Source organism: Telopea speciosissima, chromosome 3, assembly GCF_018873765.1.
Source record: "Telopea speciosissima isolate NSW1024214 ecotype Mountain lineage chromosome 3, Tspe_v1, whole genome shotgun sequence".
NCBI classification, from domain to species: domain Eukaryota; kingdom Viridiplantae; phylum Streptophyta; class Magnoliopsida; order Proteales; family Proteaceae; genus Telopea; species Telopea speciosissima.
In genome coordinates, this window is record NC_057918.1 from 4621340 (window position 1) to 4641514 (window position 20175).

Here is a 20175-nt window from a genome sequence, read left to right on the forward strand (position 1 = left end):
TGTGGCTAATGTGACTGTGCACAGAAGCATCAACAGGGGTGGGATTTCTGTTTTTCATGGGGGTGGAGCGGGTATTTATTGCCCCTCTATGTCTGAGCGCAAGGACCCTTCTGCCTTTTAGGGTTCTTTTTCCCTTTTAGTATTTATTAACATGTGAGTTAATCAAACTGAACTATAATTAAGAAATTAACATATGATTTATATGATGATATGGATAAGTTGATTTAGTTTGAAGTTTGAACGCTTCGAGTGCGAAGGTGCGAGGGTAAAAACTATACGATGCACATAGAGTGTAGATGGATTACTAAGTTTGGTTTATATGATTAGATTATCTCTATTGGCAGCATTTATCTCCCTCTAATAAGGAAAAATGTGTGAAGAGTGAAATGCATGGTGACACACATAGCTGAAACAGATTACTAAAGTCTACATGTGGCTTATTTTAGATAAAATTATTATTGTATAACCACCTCTATTAGATAAACTTATCATGGATTAAGTTTTCCTTCATCCTTAGAGAAGTAAAAACCACTTGTGATAATCAATCAAAAAACAAAAAAAAGAATCACTTGTGATAATCAATCAAAAAACAAAAAAAAGAACCACTTGTGATATGATCCATAATTGGAGTCCTTTGTCATATCATTGTACTTTCAACTTACCCCTCCTAATGCAATCCTTCATCATGGTTGAAGGGAAACTCAATCCTGCTATCAGGGGCATAGGGATAATCTTGTTGTGACCAGTTGCAGTCCTACGGTACCGAAAGCCATGGTGAAAAAATTATCAGATAAGTTGTACAAGTTGATTTGTGTTGGTATCTGTAATGGCTGTTATCAGTTAGTACAGTATGGATGTGGTATTTTTTAATAAAAAAATGTTGTTTTGATTTGAATTTGGTATCTATATGGCTTGATATGATTGATACGTATCAGTATCGGTGATGACAATATCGTTCACTAAATCCATGAATGAATGTGAATCAACCGAGTCTGTTTCAGCTACATGTCATGTAAAATGTCGCATGTTTACCATGGCCAGTGGAAATCTTCCTGATCAAAGATGAGCAGCTTATGGATGTTGCGCCTGATCAATACTCTTTCTGGTCCTCTCCCAATCATAGTTTTAGTGCATGGTATCGGATCTGTTATCAGCCAGTTTTGAATCGATATTTATCAGATCGTAATGGATGTTTTTGCCCTCAAAGATATTGATATTATATTATTTTTTGATTATTTTACCATCTGTTCGTATCGTATCACTGATCCGATAGCAACCTGGTATAAGTTGATTCCTAAATCTTTGCTCTCAATACTTGCTTTATGGAGCCCTTATTGGATAGCTCTTGCCTCGGCTTCTTGGGCTGTTCCTGTTGGATGTGTATTGTAGCTATATTTTTTTAAGAGGGGGACGGGGTTGCAAGGAAGTCTTTTTATTAAGGTGTGACTAGCACAACCAAGGAATAGAAATGTGGCATGATGTCCTGCGCACCAAGGACAAAGCATTCCAAACTAGGGAGTCAGCCACGTTGTTAATCTCCCTTGATATATGATGGAAGGAAACAGAGTACAAGTGGGAAGTAAGTCGTTGGTAAGGAGAGAAACCAACTTGAGGTTGTCTGATTTCACATTTTCACCACCACTTTGTCCCCAGCAATCCAACTCTTATAGCCATTACTTTCCCTGAAGAATGGACGAGAAAGAACAAGGTTCGGAGATGACTGCTATTTGGACCTCTTGAGAGTTGGGATATTATATTCCATGCGTCCCTTTTGTCATTCCAGAGCTACGCATCAGAATTAAGTTTAAAAACCGTGGGAAGAGGAGCCTAAATAGGAGATGGCCCTGTCAAGATGGTTGGGGGCAATGGGCAGCTGCATATTTCCAGTGTTGGTGGAGGAGTTGCAGAATTCCTCAAACTCCAATCATGCTTTCTAATAACCTCCTCAGGAATTCATACCACAAATTTCAACAAACGAAGGAGGCACGTCTGGATCCCCAATTCTGAATAAAGTTAGGCAGTTGGAGGTCAAGATTAGGAGAGATGAATGAAAGCCGTGATCCGAACCAGACTGCCCGAGCGAAGGGATAGTCAAGAAGCTAGAATGTGGCCTACAGATTCATGGTCTCCAACACATCGAGGGCAGCAGGGATCGATTGGAGCACGACATCTTGCGAGACCATCTGAACACGCTCTGCTATTTGATTACATATGAAGTGGTAAGCTGAGTTCATCGAATATAATACATTTTTTTAATGCACCCAAAGGGTGAAAAAGCTCGGCCAACGTCCCTTCTTTCTATATTCTGTTTTGTTGATCAATGAGATCAGATACAAGGATCCATCTTTTCTCCCTAAGGTATGGATGGTTGAACTTTAAAGGATGAAGAGTAGGGGATCTAATAGTGTTCCCATACGTGAATACTCTCTCTGATACCAACAACCCAAAGTAAGCCCAAGTGAAGAATTTTTCTGCCTTCAATGATGCTTCGCCACACCCATGTGGGTGTGGGTCTCGAACCTAAGGCGGCTTGGAGGAACTCAGTATTTGGATAGTAGATTTGCTTAATAAATTTCGTCCAATTTGATGATGGATCGATCCTCCAATCCTCCCTTCACCTTAGAGAGACAAAGCCTACTCCAATAGATCAAACAAAAGGATCTTTTATCCTCTTTACCTCCCCGAAAAAAATTGAGTGGCGGTTTTTTGAAGCTTAAAGTGATGGGAGACGGGTAATTTGAAGTGAGAAGCGGTGAAATTGTTCATGGACATGGCCACTGATTTAAGCATTACTTATTTGCCAATGTGTGAATGCAATTTTTGTTTCCATCCTTGTAGTTTACTCCTCGCTTTCTCATTACAAAAGGGCATACCCAATGCACCCAAAGGGTGAAAAAAAAGGATCGATCTAATTCGAATTGGCTGGAATCGGTGGAAATTAGTTTTAAGAAAAAAAAAACACGCTAACTTAGTTCCATATAGGATCTGTCCGATCTGGATCACCCGGAATCGAAGGAAATTGGCTAGAAACATCTACGTTCCTAACCCTAGCTTCTGAACAACATGGTCGGATCTGAATAGGCCGAAATCTGGATTGGCCTTAGCCGATTTTCATTTGGATCACCCTTAATTAGCTAACCCCACTCTATTTTTCAAATCCTGAGTAAGATCCAATCCGATTTTTGAAACCCTCAGCAAATTTGCTTGACCTATGGTGGAGGAGAGAGTGCAAGCCTGCAAGCATCATCATCTGAAGTCTTCCTTCCATCAACATAGATCGAGAGAGAGAGATGTGATGTGGATCAACATTGTCTTGATATGTAGACAGCTATGATGCCGAATCGTGGAGTCTGTGTTTCCAATGTGGAGGAATTTGGAGGCACATGACGGTATTGCCTTCCCTCTGACAACTCCATTAGAACACCTGGAGCGGTGCAGCAATCGAATAAAGAATGTCAGAGTGAAATGAGTTGGAAATCCAATCCCATCACTTGTATAATCAGTTGTTTTGTTCGTACCTTATAGAGTTTGTTAGTTCTGAGATTCTGATTTCGTTCACCAGAAATCCAAATTCCAACAATCCTCAGCGTTTCCCTTCCATTTGCATAGGCTGAAGTGAAAGATGGTATGCTCTACTAAGAAGACTTGATGAGATTTCGTTTGCTTGATGTATAATTTTTTTTTAAAATACCTTCTCAAAATTCCAAACCACGAAAAACTATGCATCAAGCAAATGGTAACTCATTAAATTTGTTCTCTGATACAACTTCAGAACTCCATGCCCGTTCAGTGCTCACTTAAGAGCTGCTCGACTTACTATTTACTTGGGCTGTTAAATAGTCATTGGAGCGTTTGAGTTGCTTCTCGTTTTCGATGTGGGATTATTTCCTTCTTCTATTCTTTTCTCTCTCCTTACTTATCTTTACTTCTCTCCAAAGTATCCAACACAGACAGGAGAGTTATGATGTATTTTATTTGTCCTATTTCCTTAATTATAATTTTCTCTTGGATTATAAAAAATAAAATGATAAGTGTGTTAATTTAGAACGTGAAAATATTGATTCACTTTTAGTTTTGAAAATTGAAATTTTATTTATTTCGTTTTCGGTTTTAAGCTAAAAATTGTCTATTTGAATCGAACTGAACTGATTGAAGTGTAAGCCATACAAGTCAAATTCAAACCAAGTCTAACTATGTTAAACTCTAGAAAGCTATACCATGAGATAGTTCTAAGACTGCATTTTTTTTAAAAAAAATTTGTCTATTCCGCCTCCGTCGTTGATTACCAATTCTCCTGTTTCTTCTTTTGCAATTCTACTTGTTTCTTCTTTCATGTCTTGCTTTGTAAAGTCAGTACGAGACATTCTTAAGTATTGTATGAATTGATAAAACGAATCGATTGAAAATAATTAAGTTAAATTGGATTACTAGGACAATATACAAATATGAAATCAAATAGGAACCGATAAGATTCTTTCAATTTGAGATTATGAAAAAGTATTTTCTTTGGATTCGATTTTGATTTGTATTTATTGTATCTTGAATTGAATCGAAATCAAGAAAATATGATTGAATTGTGAGTTAAACCGGTGGATGAGAGTATAACGTGTAATAGATGATTAGATGATGATATAGATAAGTTGAGTTTATTTGAAGGTTATCATGGATTTATTTTTCTTTCACCCTTAGAGAAGTAAAAATCACTTATGATATCTATTAAAAAAAAAAAATCACTTGTGATATGATCCATAATTGGAGTCTTGTATCATCATTATACTTTCACCTTACTCCTCCTAATGCAATCCTTCATCATGTTTGAAGGGAAACTCAATCCAGCTATCAAGGGCATAGGGATAATCTTGTTGTGACCGGTTGAAATTCTATGGCACCAAAAGTCACGGTGAAAGAATTTCTTCTTTACCATGGTTGAAGGGGAATTCAATCCAACTATCAAGGGCGTTGGAGGAACTTAACCAAGGTTGGTTACAACAAGTGTATAACCTTATTTTTTTACCCCTTGTTTGATTCTAATAAGTTATTTTAGTTAAGGATAAAAAAGGGAATTCCATTAGAAGTTGAAAGTGTCTTATCATTATTTCATTTTCAAAAACTGTCATTGTCCATGTAAAATGACAATCTTACTCATGTATTAAATATTTTTTTTAAATAAGTCAAGAGACAAAAAATAAAAATTATAAATATATTTATATTATTTTATTTTTTTTACGATCAATCAAGTAACTAATATGATTTTTTCTTTTGTCTATTTTATCTAATGAGACTTTAATTACATCTGCATGAGAGCGGGAATGAGGGTGTTTTATGGCACAAGATGAAGGCAGGAGAGTAGAGAACCTGCAATCTACTGGCAAGGCACCAACCAACTGAACAAGTAGTTGTATTTATGTTGTCACCTCGATTAAGGGGCAAGGCAGATAAGGTGATTTCATCTTTGGCTTTTACTGTGGTAGGTATCAATTTTCTAAAAGGGAGGCTCCTCTCTTTGTCCATCATCACTCTTTCTTGAAGCTGGCTCTCCGATGGCACTGAATGCATATGGTTTTAGGAATCGTTCGAATAAGTCGTATAGGTCGATCTATGTTGGTATCGGTTATGGCCAAATGTTGTTTTGATCTGAATTTGATGCCTATATGGCTTGATACGATTGATATGTATCAGTATCGGTGACGATGATTTCGTTAACTAAATTCATGAATGAATGTGAATCAACTACATGTCATGTAAAATGTCACAGGTTTCCCATTGCCAGCGGAAATCTTCCTGGATGTTGTGTCTGATCAAATCACTTGTTGGTTCTCTCCCAATCATAGTTTTAGTGTATGGTATTGGATCAGGTATTGGCCAGTTTCAAAATCAAAAGTCATATCAGACGTTTTGCCTTCAAAGATATTGATATCATATTGGAACCAGAGCTTGCCAAACATCTTCTGACGCAGTTTCTATTTGGACGAATCTTTATCCCATCCAATTCCCTACCGACCAGTTTCCCAATAACCCTAACAAAGGGAGGTGCAATGACCATCCTACCCTTGCCGGGGTGAGGTCTACCTGCCCTTTATTAGAGGCACTACAGAACTGACTTAGTAGGGAACGAAGGAGACAATTTTCCCAATTGGACGGCACCCCTTAACTAGTTGTTTTGTTCATTACCTTATAAAGGTGGAAGTGAGAGATTGTTTGCTCTATGGATAATACCATCACAAATATTCTTAGTGAAAGTGAAAAATGGTGTGCTCTTATAGGAGCACCATCACAAAATGTGTTTTTGGAGTAAAAGATCTCATTGAACTCAATCAGACAACATTTACTGGAAGCATAGTTATTTAAAAAAAATAGGTATTCTTGAAGAACTACGCTTCAAGCAAATGATGACTCATTAAGCTCGTTCAAATACAAAATCAGAAATCTGTACTATCTACTTGCTTTAAAACTGCTAGGCTATTAAATAGTCATTGGAGTGTTTTGAGTTGCTTGGGTTTCCGATGTGGGATTATTTCCTTCTTCTATTATTTCTCCACCGAATCAATAGACAAACTACCAACTCATCTTTGATTCCAGGTGTAGCACATGGCAGGATTGTCTCCGCACTGACAGACTCCATTAGAACACTTGGAGCGGTGCAGCAATAGGACACAGATGTTCAAAAGTGAAAATGATCTTATCTTCAGCTTACCTCACTCTAATCTGGAATTCTGGAGGACTCTAGAAACCCAAAGCCTTCACTTGTATAACCGAGTTGTGGAGGATTCATTCCTTTTAGTCGTTGCTGGTTCTTCTGAGATTCTGATTTCGATTTCGTTTCTTAGAAATCCATATTCCAAATCCAAAAAAAGGGTAGAAAAATAACTACTTATTATGTCTTTGTCATCTTTCTCAAATTTTAGCGTTTCCCTTCCATTTGCACCAGAGATAAACACTGGTTCTAAGCTTCCCTGTACCACCGGAACTCCATCTCTTCTCATATCGAACCATAGAAGTTATGGGAACGGTAACAAGGCCATGGAAGCAGGAGAAAGAAGAAACAACCTCGATCAGATGCAGAGAGCAAGCAAGCATCAAAGCACACAACACGATCAACAGCAAAAGAAGAGATTCGCCCCTGTAGCAGGAGCGCCCATTAGTAAGTAATAGTATACCTGAAAAGATTTACGAGAAGTGAAAGAAGAGAATGGCCATAATTGTTCTGAATTTGATTGTTGAACAGTACAACAGACGATGGAAAGGATTATGGAGGAGAAGGAAGAGTGGTCTGCAAAGAGCTACGGGAGCTTCCTCAGACGAATTGCTTTGCCGGATCATATCGAAATCGAGAAGATAAAGGCAGAAATGAAAGATGGTGCGCTCTACATGACCATTTCCAAGGGCTCATTTTCCACTTACCGCCATTACACATCATCTCTCTGCAAGCAAATTTCCTGTATCTGTTTACTAGAACTCTGCGTCTTATAATATATAAGAAAAAAAAGTTAGGGCTTTGACTGCATATGATTTTATATTTTGTGTAGAACTTAGAAAGCTTGGAAGCCCATAAAGATGAAAATCTTTAGACATTTATATTGTAGGATTCTCCATACGAAAACCCTCGCAAAAATTAGCGTATGCCGCTTTGTACGGCGAGCACACGGTATTCTTTAGTAAAAGGCGAAAGAATAGTTCGCTCTGTGCTCACCGCGCGGCTGCGTAATTTGTAAGAACTTAGGAGTGGCTATTAAATAGTGTCATCTGAGGGGTCAGCTGCTTCTCGTTTACGATGTGGGACTATTTCCTTCTTCTATTATCTCTCTTCAGATTAGTACTCTCTACCAACTCATCTTTACTCCCATCACTTGAGCGGCCACTCACCACTGACACACTTGCTTGGATCGAAGTTGGTTTCAATTCTGATGCTGAAATACGACCTATCTGATACCAATTCCTTTTGCAGCAATGTCTTCGTAAAGCGGCTTTAATTGCGGAAACAACCAGAATTTAACCTATTTTGCAACCCAGATCTTCTATGATGCACCTATTCGTAGCGGTCAGAGCGTGCACTGATGAGGTATGGTGCAATGATCGATTTATCCCTGCCCGAGCGGGGGCTAAGGCTATGACCGCTACAAACGGGTAGCAGACTGTAGAGGATCACAATCCCCTACTTTGTGCAAGAAAGCTAAAAAGAGTATAATAAGGATAGTATCAATAGCTTAGCTTTCAAGAGTGCAAAGCATTCCACTTCAGTGTAAAAAGCTTCAGATGGGAATGGGCTAAAAAAATAGAAGCTATAGGACAACGATAAAACCAAGATGTTTTGTAGCACTTGAAAGGAATGAATTATTTAAGAACCTGGACTTAAAATAATGCAAGCTTAACAAAATATGAATCAGATCACTCCTCTGTATTAAAGCATCTAAAGGCCTTCATTACATATGTCCATGTCACCTCAAATCATTTTTTCGTAATTTATCATGTATCGGAGTTACTCTAGATTAAGTTTTAAGTTGTTCATTTTTTAATTTATCTTTTTTAGTTTTATCACTCATCTATCTTAATATTTTCATTTCAACTACAGAGTTAATTTATCAATATTTGTTTTTTTATTACGCAACATTCAGTTCTATATATTATTGTCGGTCGTATGATTGTCTTATAACATATTTCTTTTAGTTTTAAAGGAATTGTCAATCACGCAACACTTAAGATGCATCTCTCCACTTATCTATCCTATTTTAAATCTCTGTGCAATATCATCCTCTAAATCTTATTTTTTATTTATGATTAAGTCCAATACCTAAAATATCTCTTCAGTATCTATGATCATCAATTTTCACCACCACAATATGTCCTATTGTTATTAAAGTTATACACTGTAGCTTCTATTTTTTGTTCTATTTATTTTAAAACTTTCTAATTCAAAGATCGATATCCACAATTCCAAGGTGGTATTTATCCATCTTTTTTATTTATCCACTAACACAATATCATCAATAAAAATATAACGAAGGGATTTGATCTTGAATGTATCTAGGCAATTCATGTATGATTAGAGCATAACAATCCTTGTATGGTGTGTGTTGTGTATATCCACCATTCCACGGTTCTAAAAATCGATTAATTTTTTGGGATTGGTGTGTGGTTTGTATGACTATACTTTCATTAAAAAAAAAAAAAAAAACCTTATGTTACCATGAAAGCCAATGGGAGAATATGCAAAAACATCAATATGGTTGAAATTTTTACATTTCATGGGGTCAGGGTGATCATTTCCGATCCCTCGTGTCTGGGTGAATGTAGGGCCACATTATTTTTCAAATTTTTTTTTTCTTCCGTTATATGTTTATGGACCGAGTTTCCTCCACAATCTCATTCCCTGCCAGACGGAAGAGGGCGAGAATGGGTATCACGACTCATGAGAGTATTTTGAAATATACAGAGGGGTTTGTGATCCCTAGGATTAAAGCCGTGGCGTTATGAGTTTCCAAAGGTTGGAGGGGTTTGGGGGCATGGCGGTATCGTCTCGTCCATTTTGACGAGTGACAGACTCCATTGGACACTTGGAGCGGGGCACTAATCAGATAAAAATGTTCAGAGAAATTGATCTTGTCATGTTTTACCTTTACATACTCACTCTATCTGGAATTTTGGAAGACTCTCTAGAAACCTAAGGATTCGAAATCGAACCCCCTTTCACTTGTATAACCAGTTGTTCTGTTCAGATTGTTCGTTAAAAACCCAAATTCTAAATCCAAAAAGGAAGAAAAAATGTATTATATCTTCGTCATCTTTATCCAACCTCAGCGTCCCCCTTCCGTTTCCACCAGAGAAAAGCACAGGTTTTAAGCCTGGAGTTCCGTCCCTTCTCAGACTGACCGGGGGAAGTGGTGAGAACAATGTCAAGGCCATGGCAGCAGGAGAAGGAAGAGACAACCTCGATCACTTGCGGAGAGCAAGCAAGCATCAAAACACACAACGACAACAACAGAGACACCCAAAGAGGAGAATCGCCCCTGTAGCACCCATGGGTAAGTAATAATTTAGTTGAGAAATTTTTTAAAAAGAAAAGAATGCCCAAAAATTAAATTAAAGTAATTCTAAATGTGATTGTTGAACAGGGCTACGGAATGGGTTCCCGTCAGCTAGTACAGTGCAACAGATAATGGAAACGATGATCGGGGAAGACCCTTCCATTTACAGCAGCACTTGGCCATCGCCGAGCTTGAAAGAGGAAGGGGATTACAGAGGAGGAAGAACGCCTTGGGAGATCAAAGAAGGGGAGCACGACTACAAGATTAGATTCGACATACCTGGCATGACCAAGAACGACGTCAAGGTGTGGTCAGAGGAGAAGATGGACAAGGCTGATAAGGTTCCCAATAAGAAGAAAAAAGAATCTACTGCTGATGGTTCCCAAGTAGAAGCCGATGTGGAAGAAGAAGAAGAAGAGCGGTCTGCAAAGAGCTACGGGAGCTACAGCAGTCAAATTGCTTTGCCGGACAATATAAATATCGAAATCGATAAGATAAAGGCGGAAGTGAAAGATGGTGTGCTCTACATAACCATTCCCAAGGTCTCATCTTCCATTAATGTCTGGGATATCAATGTCCAATAGTTAATAACCATTAAAATCATCTGCGAGAAAAATTTCCCCTTTTCCTTTGATAGACTCTGGAGGAGTCTGGACTCTGCTTTTGAAATAGACAAGCAAGTAAGTTAGTGTTTTTGATATGTTGAATTAGAAATTTGTTGGTTAATCTCACTAATTCGATTGTGGGTCTTAAAATGCCTTCATCAAATAGCAGTAACCCTAATAATACCCTCCTGTCACATTAATCGCTCTCGCTCAATTTTGGTGACCTAGCAACTGCAGATAACTTCCTTCCTTTGCTGAATTTCAATAATTGCAGAGTTGACGGTAGAACAACTACAAAAGAAAGATTTAAACATAAGAGATTTGTGGTTTTCTCTCGTCTCAAAAGGATACAGCCATGAGGACAAATCTAGCTTTACAAAGTAAGACCTCACCTCTTGCAACTATACGGCTTGATACGATTGGTGACTATGATTTCGTTAACTAAATTCATGAATGAATGTGAATAAGCTATATATGGTTGTTGTGTCTGATCAAATCACTTTTTGGTTCTCTCCCAATCATAGTTTTAGTGTATGGTATTGGGTCAAGTATTGGCCAATTTTAAAATCGAAGGTCGTATCAGACGTTTTGCCTTCAAAATTATTGATATCATATTTAAGGGTGTCAATTGGGATGGTTCCCGATATTTGGGACGAGACGGTACTGGTACCGATACTAAAAGTGTCAATCCCAGTACCGTCCCATTTAGTTAACGGGATCAAGCCTAGATCCCAGTCCCGATTACTAGCGGGACTGGATGATACCGGTTCTTAAACGGTTCTAGGCAATGTAGAAAAAGGAGAAAAAGTTTAAACTTTTCTAACAAGATGGGTTTATTAGTATTGTGGAATTTTTTCACTATCATGAAATCTAAGTTGTCTACTGCCATTTGTAAAGCAATTTAATATGAAACCATAGTTTTACTTATTCAAACTCCCTAAGATCACATGTAATAAGCTTCTCATATTTTTTAAATCTAGAGACGTCCTACAAAATGGAAGAATCCCATTGTGTTTCCTCTTTGATTTTTCCAAACAAAACTCTATTTATCACACATGTCACATGGTAGTATGGTACGAAGTGCAAAAAGAGAGAACCTGGTAGATGTAGTTGGTTGAGGGAGGAGGGAGTAGGGAGGAGGGAGGAAGGAGTAGAACTATAGCAGATTCTATGAGGAGAGACTTCAAGCTACGACTATTGACTTGTTATTTTTCTTCGTATTCAAAAGATAATTAGTGAAATTTTAATAATTCTTATACCCCTTTTTTTTTTTTTTTTTAAGATCTTATATACTCTTTCTTTTTAAACGGTACTAGTAGTTTCGGTAACATCCGGTACCTAATTGGTATTTCGGTACTGGTACCGTTGGGAATCTCGTCCCAGAACCGTCCCGTCCCGTTTATCATTCGGTACCAAAATCAGATACCAGTATCGTCCCATTTACTAATGGGATGGTCCAATACCGGGTTTTAGCGGGACGGTATTGGAACGGTTCCCGATTCTAGTCCCAAATTGACACCCTTAATCATATTGGAACTAGAGCTTGCCAAACACCTTCTAACGCTACTTCCATTTGGACGGATCTTTATCCGCTGCCCAGTCAGTTTCCCAATGCCCCTAACAAAAAAAAATGTAATGACCACCCTACCCCCACCCGGCTGAGGTCCACCTCTCCTTTATTAAAGGCATTGCGGAACTGGGCTGAACAGGGAACAAAGTAGACATTTTTCCCAATTGGACGGCACCCCTTAATTAGTTGTTTTCTTCATTACCTTATAAAGGCGGAAGTGAACGATGGTTTGCTCTACTAATAACACCATCACAAAAATTCTTAGCCAAAGTGAAAGATGGTGTGCTCTCTTCTAAGAGCACCATCACAAAATTTGTGTTTTTGCAGTAAATGATGTTATTGAGCTAAATATGACAACATTTACTCGAAACACAGTTCTTCCAAAATATGGTTATTCTCACATTCTCAGATCGATAAATTATTAATACAAAGAATTATGCTTCTAGAAAATGATGACTCATTAAGCTCGTTCTCATGTACAAATTCGGCTCTTTGTGCTAAATGATTGTTTCGGGATTGCTAGGCTATTAAATAGTCATTGGAGTGTTTTCAGTTGCTTCATGTTTCCGATGTGGGATTATTTTCTTTTTCTATTATTTCTCGACCAAATCAATAGACAAACTATCAACTCATCTTTACTTTTCGTTCTCTCAAAAATATCCCAACACAAAAGGGTTCGGATGTGAATTTGTACTGGTTCAACCGATTTCTAATTGGTAAATTCGAAAGCGAACCAATAACTTACTGATAAATCTGAAATTGAACCAATAATCTATTGGATGGGTGGGTTGATTACGATCCAATTCTGATCCATAATTGATACCCTTAATCAAGAGAGAGAGACACAGACTGTCCCAGACTCCCAGTCCAGCCGATTCCAGGTGTGGCACATGGCGGTATTGTGAGCGATGCAGCAATAGGACACAGATGTTCAAAAGTGAAAATGATCTTATCTTCAGCTTACCTCACTCTAATTTGGAATTCTGGAGGAATCTAGAAACCCAAAGCCTTCACTTGTATAACCCAGTTGTGGAGGATTCATACCCTTTTCGTTGCTGGTTCTTCTGAGATTCTGATTTCGTTTCTTAGAAATCCAAATCCCAAATCCACAAAAAAAAGGTAGAAAAAAGAAATACTTATTATGTCTTCGTCATCTTTCTCAAATCTTAGCGTTTCGCTTCCATTTGCACCAGAGATAAACACTGGTTCTAAGCTTCCCTGTACCACCGGAAGTCCATCTCTTCTCAGATCGAACCATAGAAGTTATGGGAACGGTAACAAGGCCATGGAAGCAGGAGAAAGAAGAGACAACCTCGATCAGATACGGAGAACAAGCAAACATCAAAGCACACAACACCGTCAACAGCAAAAGAAGAGTCACCCCTGTAGGAGGAGGGCCCATTGGTAAGTAATAATATAACCGAAAAGATTTACGAGAAGTGAGAAGAGAATGACCATAATTGTCCTGAATTTGATTGTTGAACAGTGCAATAGACGATGGAAAGGATTATGGAGGAGAAGGAAGAGTGGTCTGCAAAGAGCTACGGGAGCTTCCTCAGACGAATTGCTTTGCCGGATAATATCGAAATCGAGAAGATAAAGGCAGAAATGAAAGATGGTGCGCTCTACATAACCATTTTCAAGGGTTCATCTTCCACTTAGCGCCATTACACATCATCTCTCTGCAACAAATTTTCCTTCTCTTTACTAGAACTCTGCATCTGTAATACATTAGCAAAATAAATTTTTTTGAGGTGTTAATTGAATTTCCTTTTCTATTTTGGGTCAAACCGACAATGGAAGGACGCCGCTTAGAAGCCTTTAAAGATGAAAAACTTTGGGAATTAATTTTGTAGGGTTCTCTGTACGAAAACCCTCGCAAAAATTGGCGTATGCCGCTTTGTACGGCGAGCACACGGTATTCTTTAGTAAAAGGCGAAAGAATAGTTCGCTCTGTGCTCACCGCGCGGCTGCGTGGATTGTGAAGCATAGGAGTGGCTAATAAATAGTGTCATCTGAGGGGTGAGCTGCTTCTCATTTACGATGTGGGACTATTTCCTTCTTCCATTTTCTCTCTTCACCGTAGTCTTCTCTACCAACTCATCTTTACGCCCATCACTTGAGCGGCCACTCACCACTGACACCCTTGCTAGGATCGAAGTTTGGTTTCAATTCTGATGCTGAAACACGACCTATCTGATTCCAATTCCATTTGTAGCAATGTCTCCGTAAGATGCCATGCTTTTTGACAAATTGAAGTGGTTTTAATTGCGGAAACAACTAGAATTTAACTTACTTTGCAATCCAGATCTTCTACGGCGTGTCTGTCCGTAGCGGTTAGAGCCGCGCACTGATGAAGTGTGGCGTAATAACTGCCTTACCCCTATCCGAGCGTCTTGTCCGAGCAGGGTTAAGGCTTTGGCCGCTACAAGCAACGCACTGTAGAGGATCACAATCCCCTTCTTTGTGTAAGAAAGCAAAAAAGAGTACAATAAGGATAGTATCAGTAGCTTAGCTTTCAAGAGTGCCAAGCGTTCAAGAGGTTTCAAAAGGGAATGGACTAAAAAAATAGAAGCTATAGGACAACGATAGAACCATGATGTTTTGTAGCACCCGAAAGGAATAAATTATTTAACAACCTAGACTTAAAATTATGCAAGCTTGACAAAATATGAGTCAGATTGCTCCTCTGTATTAGAGCATTTAGAGACCTTCAGTACATATGTCTATATCACCTTAAATAATATTTTCGTAATTTATCATGTATCGGAGTTATTCTAAATTAAGCTTTAAGTTATTTATTTTTTAATTTAGTTTTTTTAGTTTTACCACTCATCTATCTTAATATCTTCATCTCAACTACACAGTTAATTTATCAATATTTGTTTTTTTACTACACAACATTCAGTTCCATATATTATTGTCGGTCATATGATTGTCTTTTATATATTTTTTAGTTTTAAAGAAATTTGTTGATGACGCAATACTTAGGAAGTTAAGATGCATCTCTCCACTTATCTATTAAAGTTATACACTGTAGTTTCTATTTTTGTTCTATTTATTTTAAAACTTTCTAATTCAAAGATCGATCTCTACAATTCCAAGTTGGCATTTATCCATCCTTTTGATTCATCTACTAACACAATATCATCAATAAAAATATCACCAAGGGATTTGATCTTGAATGTCTAGTCAATTCATGTATGATTAGAGCATAACAACCCTTGTGTGGTGTGTGTGTTGTGTATATCTACCCATTCCATGGTCCTAAAAGTCTGTTAACCTTATGGGGTTGATGTGTGGTTTGTATGATTATACTTTCATGAAGGAAAAAAAAACACCTTGTGTCATCATGAAAGCCAATGGGAGCATGTGTAAAAACATCGACTTGATTAAAATTTTTACATTTTATGGGGGTAGAGTGATCATTTCTCGTCTCACCTGTCTGGGTGTAGGGCCACACTATGTTTTAGTGTTTTTTTTTTTCCCTTCTGTTATATGTTTATGGATTGAATTTCCTCCTATCCATGGCCCATGGGGAATGGAATCTCATTCACTGTGAGACAGGAGAGGACAAGAATTGGTATCAAGAGGGTATTTTGGAATATACAAAAATCCTAAGAAAGGTTTGTGAACCTAAGATTAAAGCCGTGGAAGTAACAGATTCCATTAGACACTTGGAGCGGTGCACTAATCAGATAAAAATGTTCAGAGAAATTGATCTTATCGTGTCATGTTTTACCTTTACATACTCTATCTGGAATTTTGGAAGACTCTCTAGAAACCTGAGGATTCGAAATCGAACCCCCTTTCACTTGTATAACCAGTTGTTCTGTTCAGATTGTAATTGATATCTTTCGTTAAAAACCCAAATCCCAAATCCAAAAAAAGGAAGAAAAAATTTATTATGTCTTCATCATCTTTATCCAACCTCAGCGTCTCCCTTCCGTTTGCACCAGAGAAAAGCATAGGTTTTAAGCCTGGATTTCCATCCCTTCTCAGACTGACCGGTAGAAGTGGTGGGAACAATGTCAAGGCAATGGCAGCAGGAGAAGGGAGAGACAACCTCGATCACTTGCGGAGAGCAAGCAAGCATCAAAACACACAACGACAACAACAGCGACACCCAAAGAGGAGAATCGTCCCTGTAGCACCCATGGGTAAGTAATCATTTAGCTGAGAAAACTTTTAAAAAGAAAAGAATGCCCAAAAATTAAATTAAAGTAATTCTGAATGTGATTGTTGAACAGGGCTATGGAATGGATTCCCATCAGCGAGTACAGTGCAACAGATAAGGGAAACGATGGAAAGGATGATGGAGGAGGACCCTTCCATTTACAGCAGCACTTGGCCATCGCCGAGCTTGAAGAAGGAAGGGGATTACAGAGGAGGAAGAACGCCTTGGGAGATCAAAGAAGGGGAGCATGACTACAAGATTAGATTCGACATACCTGGCATGACCAAGAACGAGGTCAAAGGTGTGGGTAGAGGAGAAGATGCTTGTGGTCAAGGCTGATAAGGTTCCCAAGAAGAAGAAAGAATCTACTGCTGATGGTCCCCAAGTAGAAGCCGATGTGGTAGAAGAAGAAGAAGAGTGGTCTGCAAAGAGCTACGGGAGCTACAGTAGTCGATTTGCTTTGCCGGACAATATAAATATCGAAATCGAGAAGATAAAGGCGGAAGTGAAAGATGGTGTGCTCTACATAACCATCCCAAGGTCTCATCTTCCATTAATGTCTGGGATATCAATGTCCAATAGTTAATAACCATTAAAATCATCTGCGAGAAAATTTTCCCCTTTTCCTTTGATAGACTCTGGAGGAGTCTGGACTCTGATTTTGAAATAGACAAGCAAGCAAGTTAGTGTTTTTGATATGTTGAATTAGAAATTTGTTGGTTAATCTCACTAATTCGATTGTGGGTCTTAAAATGCCTTTATTAAATAGCAGTAACCCTAATTATACCCTCCTGTCACATTAATCGCTCTCGCTCAATTTTGGTGACCTAGCAACTGCAGATAATTTCCTTCCTTTGCTGAATTCTAATAATTGCAGAGTTGACGGTAGAACAACTACAAAAGAAAGATTTAAACATTAAGAGATTTGTGGTTTTCTCTTGTCTCAAAAGGATACAGCTATGAGGACAAATCTAGCTTTACAAAGTAAGACCTCACCTCTTGCAGCACAGAACACCATTCTTATAAACAAAAGTAGTGCTAGGGGTGCAAGTTTGGCCCTGTTGGCCAAGCTGGTCTTAGCCTGCCCTAAGGCTAAGCCTGAACAGGGCCTTGGGTTGAGTTTCCCTGGCCTTGAGGACAGGTAAAGATTGGACCGAGTCAGGGTTGAGGTCTTGGGTTGAGCGTGGTCCAGTCCTCTTCTTCTTCTTCTTCTAGATTTGGTCCAGTTCTTCCCTACATCTCCCTCCCCCTCTCCCCATGGTTAGGGCTACTCAAGGTTAGCCTTGCCCTGCTCTGCGGGTCAAGATTGAATTTTTCAAGCTCAGAGCTAGAGTCGGGATGGGTTTGGACCCAGCTAAGTGGACTCAAGGGTGTTGAGGTTTTTAAAAGCTAGTTCAACCCGACCCTGTTGCAATCTAAACAAAACAATATCACTGATCATTCCCTACGTTGGAGTTAAAATGAACTTGTAAAATTTTATTATTATTATTATTATTTTTGGGTAAAAACTTGTAAAATTTGGTTCACCAGTGAGGAAGAGAATATATTGGCAATGAGGGAAACACTCCAAGCACCATTAACAATAAGTTCCCTCTGACCGTAGTAAAAGGTGGGTTTAGTGGACAAGTGGGAAGCATATAGCAATATGCTTCCGTGGCATGTATAGGCCACATTAGCTCTCATTCTCCCACTTAGTTATGGTGTCACCCAAAAGTTCAAATTGAATGTATGGTCATAAAAATGTATGGATGGAGCATCAAAATGTTTGAAGTGACTTCAACCCATACAATGGATTGTTCTTCTCAAAACGAACAATCCATAATGTGGTAGATTTAGACTTTATTGAATAAGCCCAATAGTCAATTCAAGGTCCAACTAAAATTGCCCTACAACTTTATAGGCGGCATTAGTCATTACACATTTTAATGTGATCATTAAATACTTATAAGTAATAACAACAAAAACTAAACGGTAGAAGGCAGGCTTTTTCATAATCATAAAACTGTATATATATATTGCAATGTCTTAAGTATGATCTCAAGTATCACTAATTGTAGATTGCACAATCTCTTAAATGTGACTTTGAGGAGACAAAGGTCCTCATATCATGCTTTGCTTGCATTTATGTTGTTACACATGACTTAGAATCCGCCATGTGAATCGGTCCCAATTTTGATATATAATGCGTTTGGGACATTTCCTAAGCTCTTATTCCACCTGTCCTAGTGAATCTTTATGTCTATATATATAGAAGACTTCACAAATATATCAAAATTACAGCTATCTCACCAAACTAAACCAAAGAAATAGAATAATTCAATTCCTCTTTGGTATTTTCAAAAATACCCTTGAGATTCTATTTCTTCGGCTGTGAACTTGGGTAGCAGCAAAATTCCATTGATTTCCATTGGGAATATCCTATTGGTTTTTAATTGATTTATTTTTTCTCTGCATTCTTCCTCATCAATTCAGCAACAATGTTAGTTGTATCAGGCTTTAGCCCATTATACTTCTTGTTGTTGGCTTGGTCTGATCATTGGTGTTCTTGGATCTGAGTCGCCATTCTCAACCTCCTACTTACTGCATGAACAGACTAATATTGTTACCTGTTCATGGAATTGGAGCTCTAGCTAAGCTTGCAAATGTTTGAAAATAGGCCTACGTACCAAGCCAAGTTTGGTTGCTGCAATATCCTCCTATGTATTGCATTGTGAAAGAGAAGCTTTATGTAGTTCATGGATGGCTTTCCTTTCAAGAGTTTTGTTAAGGTGATGAGAACTTCACGGTTGCAGCATCATCACTCCAATACCAACATGTTTTGGGGGTATCATAACTTCCATTAATAAGGGGGGTGGGGAAATAAAGTTAGGGAGGGGGATTGCTGCCATGCTGCGTGGCCCCTTACCAGTGTGGGGCCAATGAGAGGTGTTAGGGTGTCCAAAAGAGATGAAAATTTTCATTTCATGGGAATTAGGTGACCATTTTGTCTATCTTGTGTTTGAACGCAGATTGCACGTGGTCTGACAGCTTTCTTTTTCCCTTTAAATTATTAGACAAAATTCATGACATCATGAATTTGAGACGTTAGGGTTTTCGTTCCAAATACACACCAAAGCAGTGGATTACGACTTTAGATTTATAATTTGGGGGAAGTGTTTTCTATCCAAGAGCATGGCCTATGCTAGCTCTCCCACGTGTTTATCTCTCTTCTCCATTCCTATGAAATGACATTTCTACCCTTTATTGGGAGAGGAGACAATAGAAACCCTCCGAGATAGAAAACATTTTCTTGTGACAGTTTTCCTTTAGACACGGTGAAAGGGAATCCTTTGATTACAGCTTTCAGATGGGCGAAAGAGGGTATCGCGCAACAGTGGGCATTCATAATTATGGAAATGTTTTAAAACCCTAGGATAGTGACTGAACCCTTCTCCTATAACTTGTGTTGTCTTCATTCTCTTTTCATTTTAATGGATTAAGTTTTCTTCTTCATAGGAGAAAAAATCACCGATGCGATGCTATTATTTATTTATTTATTTATTTTTTGGTCGAATGGGAATTTATTGAAGAGAACGGGAACCACTCCTGGATTCTGAGACAAAGCCCTCAGATAAACAAGTATCGGAAACAGGTCAAACCATCCTTCCCGAAACAGATAGGACTCTCCTGACAAGGCAATCTGCAATGGAATTAGCAGTCCTTGGAACAAAAGCAAAACAACAACTGTCCAAATAAGAGATAATGTGCCTAATATCCTCTAGGATAGGTAACAATTTTAGGTCCGCAAGCTTCGAAGGGTAC

General features: G+C 38.4%; 1 protein-coding gene, 2 non-coding genes and 1 pseudogene across 3 annotated transcripts; 2 read left to right on the top strand and 2 right to left on the bottom strand.

The window, feature by feature from the left end:
* Positions 1-6876: 6876 nt before the first annotated feature.
* On the top strand, positions 6877-10606 carry LOC122653983 (small heat shock protein, chloroplastic-like). Its single transcript, XM_043847956.1, has 4 exons — positions 6877-7141; positions 7226-7357; positions 9819-10019; positions 10110-10606. The coding sequence occupies exons 1-4, from the start codon at positions 6877-6879 to the stop codon at positions 10604-10606; spliced, it is 1095 nt and encodes a 364-aa protein (XP_043703891.1).
* Positions 7584-7699, bottom strand: LOC122657148. The gene has a single exon (XR_006332224.1). It is a non-coding gene; the product is annotated as a U5 spliceosomal RNA (small nuclear RNA).
* A 3446-nt stretch (positions 10607-14052) lies between the features above and the next one.
* On the bottom strand, positions 14053-14169 carry LOC122657213. Its single transcript, XR_006332281.1, has one exon. It is a non-coding gene; the product is annotated as a U5 spliceosomal RNA (small nuclear RNA).
* A 1935-nt stretch (positions 14170-16104) lies between these two features.
* Positions 16105-16972, top strand: LOC122653986 (annotated as a pseudogene).
* The last annotated feature ends 3203 nt before the right edge of the window (positions 16973-20175 follow it).

Bases quoted from the DNA above. Each gene is read 5' to 3' on its own strand.
- LOC122653983 (XM_043847956.1), top strand. From the start codon at position 6,877: ATGTCTTTGTCATCTTTCTCAAATTTTAGCGTTTCCCTTCCATTTGCA. The intron at 7,142-7,225 runs GTAAGTAATAGT...ATTGTTGAACAG, and splicing joins TGTAGCAGGAGCGCCCATTA to TACAACAGACGATGGAAAGG. The intron at 10,020-10,109 runs GTAAGTAATAAT...ATTGTTGAACAG, and splicing joins CGCCCCTGTAGCACCCATGG to GGCTACGGAATGGGTTCCCG.